General features: G+C 43.1%; 1 protein-coding gene and 1 long non-coding RNA gene across 3 annotated transcripts in view; one reads left to right on the top strand and one right to left on the bottom strand.

Moving 5' to 3' along the window:
- Window positions 1–12,991, top strand: part of maml3 (mastermind-like transcriptional coactivator 3) — a 99,207-nt gene continuing 86,216 nt past the window's right edge. Inside the window, exon 1 of one of the 2 annotated variants that reach the window (XM_034888762.1) lies at window positions 1–1,232. In XM_034888762.1, coding sequence (XP_034744653.1) covers window positions 861–1,232 — 372 coding nt within the window. In that variant the 5' untranslated portion in view covers window positions 1–860. The remainder of the gene's footprint in view (window positions 1,233–12,991) is intronic. The other variant, XR_004658890.1, reaches the window with a different exon arrangement.
- Window positions 11,112–12,991, bottom strand: part of LOC117955065 — a 13,744-nt gene continuing 11,864 nt past the window's right edge. The window contains exon 3 of the long non-coding RNA XR_004658949.1: window positions 11,112–11,122. This is a non-coding gene — a long non-coding RNA (uncharacterized LOC117955065). The remainder of the gene's footprint in view (window positions 11,123–12,991) is intronic.

The raw sequence follows: 12,991 nt of genomic DNA, 5'->3' as shown, positions 1-12,991 counted from the left end.
CTCACAGCCTCTAGCTGGTTTTTACTCAACTCCTGTCCTGATATCACTCCGCTGGCATGGTGGAGAAGCGGACCTGATTATTGTGATGGTGGCAGGCGGCAGCCAGTGACTACAGACTTCCGCCACTGCTTCCCATATCCGCGTTTTGTGCCGTCTGGGCAACTCTAGTTGCCTCACAACCGGACAACCGAGGGCGCTTGTGCTCTTTTCCCTAATTCAACAACATCTTCACCGGGATTTCTTTCAAACCAAAACCATATGAGATGCAAGTTCACTGGGAAACTCCGGAGCCCGTTCGGTTCAGGCAGCAAAACTTTTTCTCAAAGGACGACACCGTAAAACGGCGAGTGGACTGTTGCTGCTGCAGCTGCCACTGCTGCTCCTCAGTGGGACGGTTTGTGTGTATATGACCGTAGAGTTAATGCTAACGTTCATACCTATACGGTATTGTTTTTTTCAGCGGGGTTGTCCGAAGCGTGGCAGTGGCTTTATTGTTTAATTCAGTTTGGGGCTTGCTCGGTCTTACTCTAGGCTGGGTGTTATTTGTGTTTTCGGGAGCGGTTTGTTTGAAAACAGTGCCGAGAAGGAAAGAAGAAACGTTCACTTGCGACCCCTCAACCATATGACTACTAGGCTCGAAGCCCTTTAAACATCCCCGGTTGTTGTTCTCTTCCGCGGCTGTTTTTGGTCGTACCTTCCGTCCGCTGTCCGGCTGTTTGGGACCCTTCGCCGGGGAGGACAGAGAAGAAGAGGACACTAGGGGGTGGAGGTGGAGGTGACCGGGGGAGGAGGTGGCGGTGGTGGCGGTGAGCTTGACGGGGAGAAAAGTTCTTCCAAAATAGCAGCCACTCGGCCTAGTGATGGGGGACTTCGCCTCCCCCGCTGCCGGACCCAACGGCAGTATTTGCATCAACAACAGCATGAACCCGGCCGCCGGGAGCGTGGTGGCCGCCGGGGCGGTGGGCATACCTAAGCACAGCACGGTCGTGGAGAGGCTGAGGCAGCGGATAGAGGGCTGCCGGAGACACCACGTAAACTGCGAGAACAGGTACCAGCAAGCGCACGCCGAGCAGCTGGAGATAGAGCGGAGGGAGACGGTCAGCCTGTACCAGCGGAGTCTGGAGCAGAGGGCCAAGAAGTCGTCCGGTGGCAGCAGCAAGCAGCCGCAGAGCAAGCAACCGGACCCGGACTCTGCCTCCTCCACGGAACAGAGGAATAACACGCTTATAGCGGTAAGGACTAGCTCTCAATCACGGCCAAGGCTATCCCGAAACACCCCCTCACTCACACATAAACACAGCACACACTTTCAGTATACACTCTGTCTTTCATTTCCCCTCTATCTCTATGTCCCCAAAACTATCGGACCCTCCATCAAGCAAGCTGCTGTAGGCTACCAACTACTGGGCTACTTGTTCACCACTGTGAAAACTTGTTGAAAACACCCTCACTGAGCTTCGGCAATTGCTTTGGAAACACACACACACACTTTGCCTTTCCAAACTAGAGTGCCATTGCTTTTGTTTACAAAGAAATCCGCCCCCTCGTTGACGAAAACAGGCTGCTAAGACTTGAATGCTGCATGATTCGGAAATGACAAGTCTGACAGTTGATATCTGATCTTTTGCAATATCAGTGCTGTGTTATGCTCAAAGAAAGGCTGAAGGTACCGCTAATTATAAAGTTAAGATTTTTGCCTCAGAAACTTTTAACTAACTTCTAGAAGATGGCTGTTTTTTTGTTACAGGAAAACAACTTCTCCATTTTTGTTCGTTGCTTTTGAGTGAAAATTGATCTGCAACATAGTCAGCATTAAAGTTACAACATTGCTTCCTTGCACTCAACAGTAGCAGTTTATGCTCCAGCCTGTTCTGTAACCTTTGACATACTCTCAAAATCAACAGCCCAGTCCACACAGTGTTGCAAACACCTAATCACAGCCACCACCTCACTAAAAGTACCCTGCCATTACACTTAGAAAATACTTGACTGCCACATAGTTCCTGAACCTTTTCAAACTGCAAGTAACTTTTGGAGATTCATTCATAATTGACTGTGGAGCTTCACTGTAATAATACATTCATCCTGTTACATATTTCACACAGAGGCTGTACTTCTATCACAAAACTGCATGTCCTTGTAAAAAATGAAATAATGCAGTGATGCTTTAGTAATTATAGGTGCTGTACTGACTCCAATAGACTCAAAATAAACACAGTAGATTTTTATTTGAATGCTACAGTGATTTTCTGTTGGTAGGGGGCAGTGGTAACATATGCAGGATTGTTCAGTATCTTGTTTTTTTGTTTTAAATTGCTGAGCATGTCTGCAGATCAAATCTTTTAAATCATCAGATTGTGTATTTACAGAGAAATTCTCCTAATGTTTGGCTGTCTTTGCTTGCATCATGGGGATGGAGACAGACACCGGCAAACTGTGTAGTATCCCCCGTTCCCATCTCCACATCTCTGCTAGGCAAGCTCCAGTTTCCTTTAGAAAAAACCAAAGGATACATGGCAGGAATGTCAACATTGTTGTCCCTTTTGTTGCTGCAATGAGCGCAGTTCCTCCTTCCTTTTGAAATGCAAAATCAGAATGTCTTTAATTTCTGAGACAGCCTCAGTCGTAATTTAGGAGCCATGCAAGCCTGACCAGCTAGAGCTTGAGAGAGCAGCAGTGATTTTAATAGTGCAGGACCTCCCAGTGGCCCTTGTGGACATTAAACCGAACCGCCCATTAGATGGCCGGCAACAAATGCTCTGAGAATGAAGGGATTACTGCTTAAAGACACAGTGACATGTTCTACCTCTGCTCTGTCCCTCTACTCCTCTCTCTCTCTGTTACTGATGGTGGCACCTCAAATGCTTATACAAAGCATTAAATTGTTCAAATTACAGAGAGCGTGGTGTTAGGGCCCTTACATTGTAAATTCTTGGCATTGTTTAGGCATGCATTGTAAGGAGATGAAAGGAAATGAGAGAAAAATTCTGCAATCCCTCTCCTGTTTTTCCTCTGAGGAGCAGAGCTGCAGCTAGATGGCTGTATGTAGTCATTACAGAAGCAGGCAGGCATTCTAGGAAAGCCAAGTATGCTGTTAATGTTACTACACATCGCATACACATGCACCCCACAATCTGTAGGGGTTATGTTACAGACTGTTTTTGCTAGTAACCTGTGTTGAAAAATGTGTTTAAAGGCCGTTTACCCTACGCCTAAAAGAAGAGTACAGTGGCAAACGTTCTCATATCTTGATTTAGTTGTATACCATGTGAAGACTTCATAATATTAGGCTAAAGTGACACAAATTGATTATTTTTGACCGAAAAGTGTGTGAGTGCTGTTGTACTGGTTGGTTTGCTGTGCCAATACAGTAATTGTCCGTTTTGAAGAATGTCAGGAATGTCCAGAATGTAGAAAAAGGAAATATATGAGAATCAATGTGTTTTTAATGGAGATAAAAGCAGCAAGACATGACAAATTGGTTATTCAGCTATGGACGATTATTCCATGGTCCACATCATTTGAAGTGCGATATTCTTGAGCATTTGGTATTGTTATATGCATCCCAGTACACTGCGCTTTGGTCTAATGGTTCTCAGACACACCCACATCTTTGCAGGGGCAAGCCTATAATTATAGAAAGTGTGTGTTTGTGTTTATAGGCCAACTATTATTGAGAAAGGGAAAGAAGACACTGGGAGCTTGTTCTGTCTTTCCCACCATTAGCTTGAGATCATTCAAGGAGTACAGCAGTGAACTACAGAACATTCAAAGCATTAGCTTCTGATAAAGGGTACCTGGCGTGTGTTGTTTCCAGTATTTTCCCATACAGCTTGAGGGCGGTCAGACACAGTCATAGCTGATATTCACTTTCACAAAATGGACACTTCCAAACTTGTAATTTGTTGACAATGAGAAGGTTGCTAGCAAAACCACAGGCCACCTCAATGTTTTCTACCAGCAACCATGTACAACAACACTGAGATAGTCAATGATTCATTTACAAATTAAGATGGCTGCACACTTGACACTGTATGCTCTGGATTGTTGCTCACCAAATGCCAAGTTATGGTAATGGAAAAGACTGATATAATGGTTAAGAACCAAACAGACGGTATCCACCTTACAGGCACATTGTAAAAGCAGATAATTATAGTTCCTCTGGGAATATTGATGGCGTGCTTTTGGCTCTCTGTCCACACACACACACACACACACACACACACACACACACACACACACACACACCCCTCATACTTATGAAGTGGTCTTAAACAGTGGACATCAGTTCACCTAAATGATTAACCTTACTAATTTAATAATGTCCCACAGATTTATTAACTACTCACTCATCCTACAATAAAACTGACTCTATGACAGGTTACGCATCTGAAATATCCATGTCATAAAAGGAACATAACACCTTAAAGGCACAGTTTACCCAATAAGCGGAAATATATATTTTTCCTCTTCCCTAAAGTGCTCATTATCAATCTCGATTGTTTTGGTGTGAGTTCCCCAGTGTTGGAGATATCAGCCATAGAGATGTCTGCCTATACTCCAATCTAATGGAACTAGATGACACTCGGCTCGTTATGCTCACAGCGCCAACAAATGCATTTGAAAAAGTCAACAGCAATGTCTCTTTCCAGAAATCATGACTAGGTTACTCAAGAGAATCCACAGACCTGGTTGTGAGCAGTTTTATGTAGTTTGTAGCTTTTCTGTCTCCAGAATTAAACCCGCCAACCGTATCTTTTGTTTTTGCCGCTTTGAGCACCACATGCTGAGTGCCATCTAGTTCCGTTATATCCGAGAGAAGGCACACATCACCAAAACAATCTGCATTGATAAAAAGCACTACAGGTAAGAGGAAAAAGTTGGATTTTTGATTTGTGCGTAAACTGTCCTTTTAAGGACCAACTATATACAGCGGGGGGGGGGCATGCATGTATACGTGTGTCTGATTCAACTCCATTGGGTGTCTGTGTAAACAGGCGTGTTTACGCTTGTGCAGTCATAAACTTTGCGCTCCACAGTATGAATTTATGCTCTTGTGTAGTACAAGTGCAGATAGTTGTTTCCTGTAAGTTTCGGATATTGTCTGAAATTGTTGATATAGAAGACAACATGATGCAAGAGAACACAACACTTGGATGTTCACATGATATTAATACATTCTATTTATAAATAAGCATCAACACAAGTTCAATATTGGTGGGCTGATAAGTTTGTTGGGCCACATTTGACTAGATCAGGTCATCATTCCCTTAAAGGTTAAATGGTTTTCTTTCTGCGCAGGAGAGAGCCGTGCAACAGTTCAGCACGAGTTTTAATCCTGACTCTCATAGTTGGTGGTCCAATCTCAAATGGACTGGACCACTCAGTCATTAGAAGAAGAAATAACCAAGAAATCATTCTTGAATAATCTTGTATTGTGGTTGGCAGAGCAGGCGCCCATATATAGAGGATGTTTACTTCTCGTTGCAGCGGGCCGGGGTTCGATTCCGACCTGCAGCCCTTTGCTGCATGGCATTCCCTCTCTCTCCCCTTTCATGTCTTCATCTGTCCTGTCAAAAATACAGGCCGAAAAGGCGTTTTTTTTTGTCTGTTTGCAGATTATCTGTCTTGTTGTTTTATCTCCCTGATAACAATCAAAGTTATTTAACTAAAATGTGCTCTACTTTAGCTCTGTCTGTCCCTCTGCTTCTGTTTTTCTCACCACTGAGTCTGACTTAATGCCCCCCCCCCACACAACACTGCCACGATCCGTAATAAAGAAGATAAAGTATACCCATGAATATTATGAGGTGCAAGTTAATAATTAATTAATTACAATTCCTACCTGGCATGGAGGAGTTGCATCTTTGGTCTTTGGTGTTTTGCTGGTAACAAACACCGACTTATTGCTTCTTCACTGCATACTGTGTTTGCACCCCCCCTGCTGTTTTGGAGAATACTGCAAGAAAACAACGCGTTGAGTACTAACGCCTTTGTGTGTGCTTGTGGCTCCCGCACCATCTGAGCAGGCCTGTGCAACAGGGCCTAGCACAAGTATTAACAAAGCTTTAGAGGTAAATAAATTCCCGGTCAAGGCAGTTAGTATATTTCACAAAGCAAGTTAATATTTGGGCAGCACGTTCAGGTAAATCTAATAATACTGGTTACTGTGATGGACAATGGCGGTCAATGGTTTTGCTGTAGTTTTCAAAACAGTCAAGAGTTATTGTGGCCAAGAGCGGATATTGTATGAAAACACTCTAATGGCCCACATCTGTCCAGACGTTTGGTAACCCGCAGGAAACCGGTATGGACTTGCTCTTCACGTGTGTGTGTAGAGAGAGAATTAGTGATGGTGAAAACAGAGTCACACCATAAGACCCACACATTTTCTGGCTGTGTTGCGTACGAGAGATTTGTGTTTTCTTGCTTTTTTTTGTTTTATATGATTCATAAGTTCTGATAACTTATTAAGAAAACGAGAATTGCATGTTGATACTGAGTGAGTGACACCAGAATAAGAAAAAAAAAAAAATTGTTGATGAAAAGAGGTCTTTAAAACTTTAGTGTGGCTGTATTCAATATCTTAACATGATGTGACGTTGTCCACTTTTGGCTAGTTATCTAAGGGCATAGCCAAACTACAGAACAGGTTTCTTTGTTAGCGCATTGGGCTTCTTGCGAAGATCAAACTTGTGACCCTTTCAGTTAACCGGCTCCTGGCTCTGAACCAACGGGCCACACGATGTTGCTTGAAGCCCAAATTGTGACCTGTACTTTCTGGCAAAACATCCAGTCAGATCTGATTACCTAATCGCTAACAAGTTTACAGCTGCGAGGCCGAGGTGCACAGTGAGGGGCTCGTTAGTTCCACTAAAACACAGTAGCTCAGGACAGTCTGTCTTCAGCTCTGCTCCCTCCTTGGCATCCACCTCGCTGAGGAATGTCACACACACACACACACACACACACACACACACACACACACACACACACACACACACACACACACACACACACACACACACACACACACACACACACACACACACACACACACACACTGTTGTCCGGCTCTGCTCTTGGCAGCAGAGATCGGAGTGTGGGCGGCTGAGTTTTCATGAATCTTAGGCCTTCCCTTTCTCTCTCCCTCCCTTCCTCTCCTCCCTCCCTCTGTTCACCACTACTCTGGTTTCGGCACTAGCACAGCGCTAATGTAGCGTAGATTGGTCTTGTTGGCTAAAGCATTGTTAATGTCAGCTGGGACTGTTGCCCAAGTGCTAAATTTAACCCACTGAGCTGGCACGGTGCTGATACTCACCAGCCCCTACGTGCACACGCAGCGTGTGACGTTGACATACACCGGTGACATCACAGGCATGCTGTGCTTGACTCATTACATGCTTATTCCACTCACTCTTTGTTTTTGTTTTTGTTTTTTATGGACTGTCTTTTTAAAAATCTTTATACCCTTTTTTGATCTTTTGTGCTCTCATGTGCACTTTATTCAATCTTTTGTTACTTCTTCTTGTGCTTCTTCTCACCCTTGACCCTCAGTCCCCTACACACACACACACACACACACACACACAAAGTGCGACCACATTTCCTTCCACCCACGCTCGTTCACATGTTCTACAGGAACACACACATGTTCAGCACAGACCCTTGAATAAGCGAGCGAGCAGTATTCCCTCCGTTTAAGCTGTTGGAGCTACAGTTTGTTATACTTGAAGTGAAAGTAAAGCTGTTTAAAATAAAGGTCATGCACACACAAGTGTAGCCTTAAATAATCAGTAATGGTTAAATAGTATGGCAGAAGGCCTTGTTCATGTTTCAGTCCTCAGATAATTAGTTTCATGTGCTTTTTTTTAATCTAATCACCTCTTGACAACGGTGTTGTATTTTCCTGCTGAACAGTTAAAAAAACAATGTTGGTATTTTTTGACTTGGGCCCTATGTTCCTATGTTTTTAGGGTCTAAGGGACTTATGGTAACAACAATCTTTACATTGGCTCATTATTAGGCATGACTGCTGCAGTTGGCAGTCAGTGAAAAAGCTACAATGTAAGTTAAAGGAAAATTGTCCAGTTTGTACCTTCACAAAAATGCTTATTTTGCCACTGATGGGCTTAGATTAATAATGTTAGTGCCTAACAACACTATGGAAATGATTTCTAAGGAGGTGGACCTTTCTGTTAAAGAGTAAGATCTTTTATTCTAACATTAAACCATCTGCAAAATTGCTTTTACTAAACCCACCAGACTCTATCGAAATACACAGTAATTTTACCATTGGAAAATACACTTTATTTAAAGTCAACAGAAACAAAATAAAACTATGAAAAGCCCATTTGGGGCATCTTTCCACTTTAGAAATAAACACAGCTTACCGATTTGTTGGCTCTATACACGCTAAAATATAGTTTTTTTAAATGGAGTCTGGTAGGTTTAGGTAGGTTTATAATCATCTATAGCGTGATTTATGCTTCTGCGTAAGTCTAGGCCGTGGCTGCGCTGGCTGCGTGCTTAGGTACGGGGAAACACGGACCCTACGCCGTAGTCGGACGTGCACCTCTCGAAAAATGTAACTACGTGTCTTGGCGACGCACATCTCTTGGCCGTGGCTACGTAGCGTCGTATTTCCCCCGTCTCAATTATAGGTTCTCCAGGGAAGACACTTTGTTTCTCTTGCTATGACTCTAGAGTCGCAACTTGCTCCAAAGCTAATTGCCATAAAATAGTAAAATATAGATGAGGTTGTTATCAGGTGTGTGTGTCTGTGTGTGTTGCAGTCCTCCATGAATGTGAGAGTAGAGCGAATGTATTGTGCACACAGATATTTGAGTGTATGTGGGAAGGCAAAGGTTTTTGTTCCCACAGTCATGACTAAATGTCGTGAACAATTTTCAGTTTCATCATCAACATGTAGCATATGACACGTTCGTTCCTTTTGTACCACACACATCGCCACGGAGCTAAATGAAAACAGCCCTACCCGAGTGCCTGTTCGTTTTGGCTTTTTTTTCTCGACTTCCAGCACTTTGTGAGGTAAGTGACAACCCATTAGATTACAATTCCACCAAGCAGGCTTTCTAAACTAATGACCTTTTGTAAGGGACTTGCTTGGCAGTAACATGCCGGTCTCCAGCATATGTGACCAACGTATATAAGCATGCTTTAAAAAAAAAAAGTTGCAGTCAAGTGGCAGCAAGTTGTTAGCCGACATGAACTCATTGCCGTCTACTGTGGGACATCAGACGTTGCCACCAGCCAAGTGTTGGTTTTGGCAGTTTTATGGTTTAGCTTCCTGCGGCCTTAACCAGACAAACTTTAGAGACATTTTGCTGTTATTAAAATTCAATTTCGGGAGCCAGTGTATTTGGGATTTTAAGTGTCTTTGCTTGAAAGTATTTCTTCTGACTTTATTTTCCCACTCCAAGCAATTTAGATAGGGAATGTACTGTAACAACCTTCTAACCAAGGGCCTGGTTTTAAGCGTTTTGGTTGACGCCATTGTGTAATTGTTTGGTTCTCTTACTAGGGAAATTGGTATATTACTTAAACTTGTTCAGTACTTTAAGTTTTGTTTTGGCAACTTTCTGTCTTTCATCTTGTATCAGTTACAGTCAGTGGTGGAAGAAGTACAAGTACCAATGTACTAATACTTGGTTAAAGTACAGAAATAGTATAAGCAGATCCTACTCAAAGTACTGATCTGCCGAAAGAAATCCCCAGTTAGTGATATATTAATATATTATTACGTTATTAGATTTGTGGATTGTTATTACTGCTGCCTCAGTGTGCGGGAAGCATTTAACTGTTGTAGCTGCTCGAGGTGAAGCTAGTTTTGACTGCTTCACATCCAGTTTGGTATAGTCCAGTGGTTCCCAAACTCGGTTATGATATAGAGCTTGTTTTTTAATTCTTTTCTCTAATCTCTGCCCTTTTGTGAAATATTGGATCATTTTACTTCTTTGGACCATGCCAACTGCTTTTTTGTTTGGGAACCTGTTGACTAATTTATCAATTTGTTTTATCGGTTTTTATGTCAAATCTTAATCTGTAAAATAACTGATAACTATAGCACTCATCTAAACAAGTCAAATGCCCAGTATTTTCCTCTGGAATGTAGTGGAGTAGAAGTATAAAGTAGCAGAATATGGAAATACTCAAGTAAAGTACTTTAGACTTTTACTGAAGAACTGTATTTGAGTAAATGTACTTCCCAGTACTAGTCGTGGTGCTGGGTGTAAGGTGGTTTAATAACAAAAACCAAATCATTTCTGTTGTGCTGTCGGCTCTTGTGACAATGTTCCATTCATTTTTTATGTCAAGACTAAAGCTCTTAATAGAATCATAGTATTTCTTTGTAAACCATCTGAACAAAACTTGTACGCCTCTCATCAACGTGTGTGTGTGTGTGTGTTTGTGTGTCCTTAATGTACACACACTGAGGAAATGTCACCTCCTCTTCGCGGACACTTTTCAACTCTGCTGGTGCCAGGCAACAACCCAGTGACCTTCCTGTTTGTCAGTTTAAACTCAGGGTCAAACCACCCCTCTGAAAAATCATTTTCTGGAACTGAAGCTTATGACCCTCCTCCATCCTTCCTCCTTTCCCCTTCATTTCTACGTCCACCCGTCCACTCGGGAACCTTCCTCCTTCCAATTCTCACCCGCCTATGCTTTTCTTTCTCCCTCTCAGCCCATCCATCCATTTATCCATCCATTTATCCATCCATCCATCCAACCCATCACTCTCTTCTCTCTTTACCCCTTGTCTCCAGTGACCCCTGGTTCATTCTTATCTAGCAGGCATAGGGCTTTAAAGCTCTCTCAGTGCAGGTTGGTGGCTGATAGAGATATCCACACACACACACACACACACACACACACACACCGGTTGTTACTGTATACCAACAGATCTGTACACACACAGTATATTTGGGTCGTGGGCAACAGGTTTGTTTGAACTTAACCCAATGATTCATCATACAATTAGCGTGCACACATATATGTGTATTTATGGGAAGTCTGTGTTTTTCACTCATTTTAAGTGAAATGTTGAGACCGCTATTGTCTACTTCTTCCCTTCTTTTGGTAAATGACATTTGTTGTTCTTCCTCAGGCTGGCCAGACCCCCCGCAGCTTTCATACTGAGCCTGTGTCATGAATTTTTTATGAATGTTTGCATGTGCAAGTGTCTATGTGTGGGTGTGGGTGAGTGTGTGTGTGTGTGTGAGGCACCTCAGCTGCATCTATAGCCATTAGTGCAGCAGAAGGGGTAATTGTGGCTGCAGTGCAGGAGGAAAACCCCCCCACATTATCTGATAACACTGCAGAGGGCAATACGGAAGAAAAGATGGCGCGAGGACACTGCGGGGCAGAGCAGAACAGTGTGAGGGAGGACATTAACTGTGCGGACCGGACTGATCCCATGAAATGTATGACACGCCAATTTGTATGCCATTATTGGCGTGTTATCATGACGCATACTTGCTTTTGGCGTGTTCATCAACGGCGTTTGACCTCCAATGACTGACATTACCTTGAGATAGTATGAAATCATGAAATAATGAAATTGTATGAATGGGTGAAAATCCTAGGGAGGCTGGTTGGGGTGGTGGATGGGAACACAGGACTTTCACCAAGGAGACCAGGATTGTGTCCCGCGTGTCACGTTTCTGAAATTCAACCGTTGGTTTCTTCTCACAATAACACGGCAAGTGGCGTGTATGTGGCAACATACAGACATACAACACGCCACTCGGCTTACTGTACATAAAATATATGATATTTTCACATTAAAATGATAATTTTGGATTGTTGAGGATTGAATGGATGTATCTATCCAGATCGATGTATATTCCTACACCCTTTCTGCTAACTGATTTCTACTGCAGCAGGGGGACTCACTAATAGGACAGTGACTGTCTGATGACTCTTAATATATCCTGAAACTACTCCCGGAGCCCACACAACAACACATCTGGTTGGAAAAAACCTTTTAAGATGGATAAGGTTGTCGGTGTCAGCTGATTTATTTAGCCTCACACAGGCCTTACTGTATCACTTCGTGGTGATCCTTAAATTGCGCCTTTGGAAAAACTTTTTGTCGGCATTGTTGTGCATGGTTCGTCATTCTTGGCCTTGGAAACAGTAGATAATTAACTCAAGGTCCATTTTTCTATTTCATCTGATGTCCGTTAGATAGGCAAATTCTGTTGAGGGATAGAACTGCACTTTGAAAATGCAAGTAGACCTTGAATTGTCAAACCTTGCCCTTAAATTATGAACACCACACATCCTTGGTTTTGTTTTTAGCCTTCCTCAGGACGCTGGCATAACCGGGAAGCTTTCAACCATGTACTTCATCATTGAGATTGTGGTGATTGCTTCTCGAAGTTGTGTGGAGAAAAAGGTCAAATCTGTCAAATTGAAACGCAGCGAGGGATAACAAACGTCTCAGCCTCTTACTGAAACTGAATCAAATCCAGCCCATGATCTGTCTGCGATAAGCTGCTAGTGCTGCACTGCTTTACTTATAACAGCCGAACAAATGGAGCTCCCACGTGGTTCTTCTGCCTCCCTGCTCCATTCACTTGTGCCTGTTTTGGTTGGTGACGATGAGTTGAGCTGTGTTTGGTTGAGCTGAACACTCCGTTGGCAGCCCGTCTGCAGATCACTTCCTGAATGCTTCCTAAAATAGCAGCAACAACGATCACAACCAAAGAAACACGCCAGCTGCTCTTTTCAAAACCACGCTCACTTTCTGCACTCTCTCCTAAGGCTTGGGTTATGAGGATTTTGCCACTAGCTATACTGATATTTGACACTTTAGATATGGAATTTGCCATATGTGACGCCAGGACTGTCATGTACATGTGCAAACACTTTTTTAATTTTTATTTGAAATATTGTTTTTGGGGGCTTTTATGCCTTTAATTGATAGGACAGCTGTAGACAGCGGGGGGGGGGGGGGGGGGGG

This window comes from Etheostoma cragini, chromosome 2 (genome assembly GCF_013103735.1).
Source record: "Etheostoma cragini isolate CJK2018 chromosome 2, CSU_Ecrag_1.0, whole genome shotgun sequence".
In the NCBI taxonomy this organism is placed as follows: domain Eukaryota; kingdom Metazoa; phylum Chordata; class Actinopteri; order Perciformes; family Percidae; genus Etheostoma; species Etheostoma cragini.
This window is presented reverse-complemented; position numbering and strand designations above follow the sequence as displayed.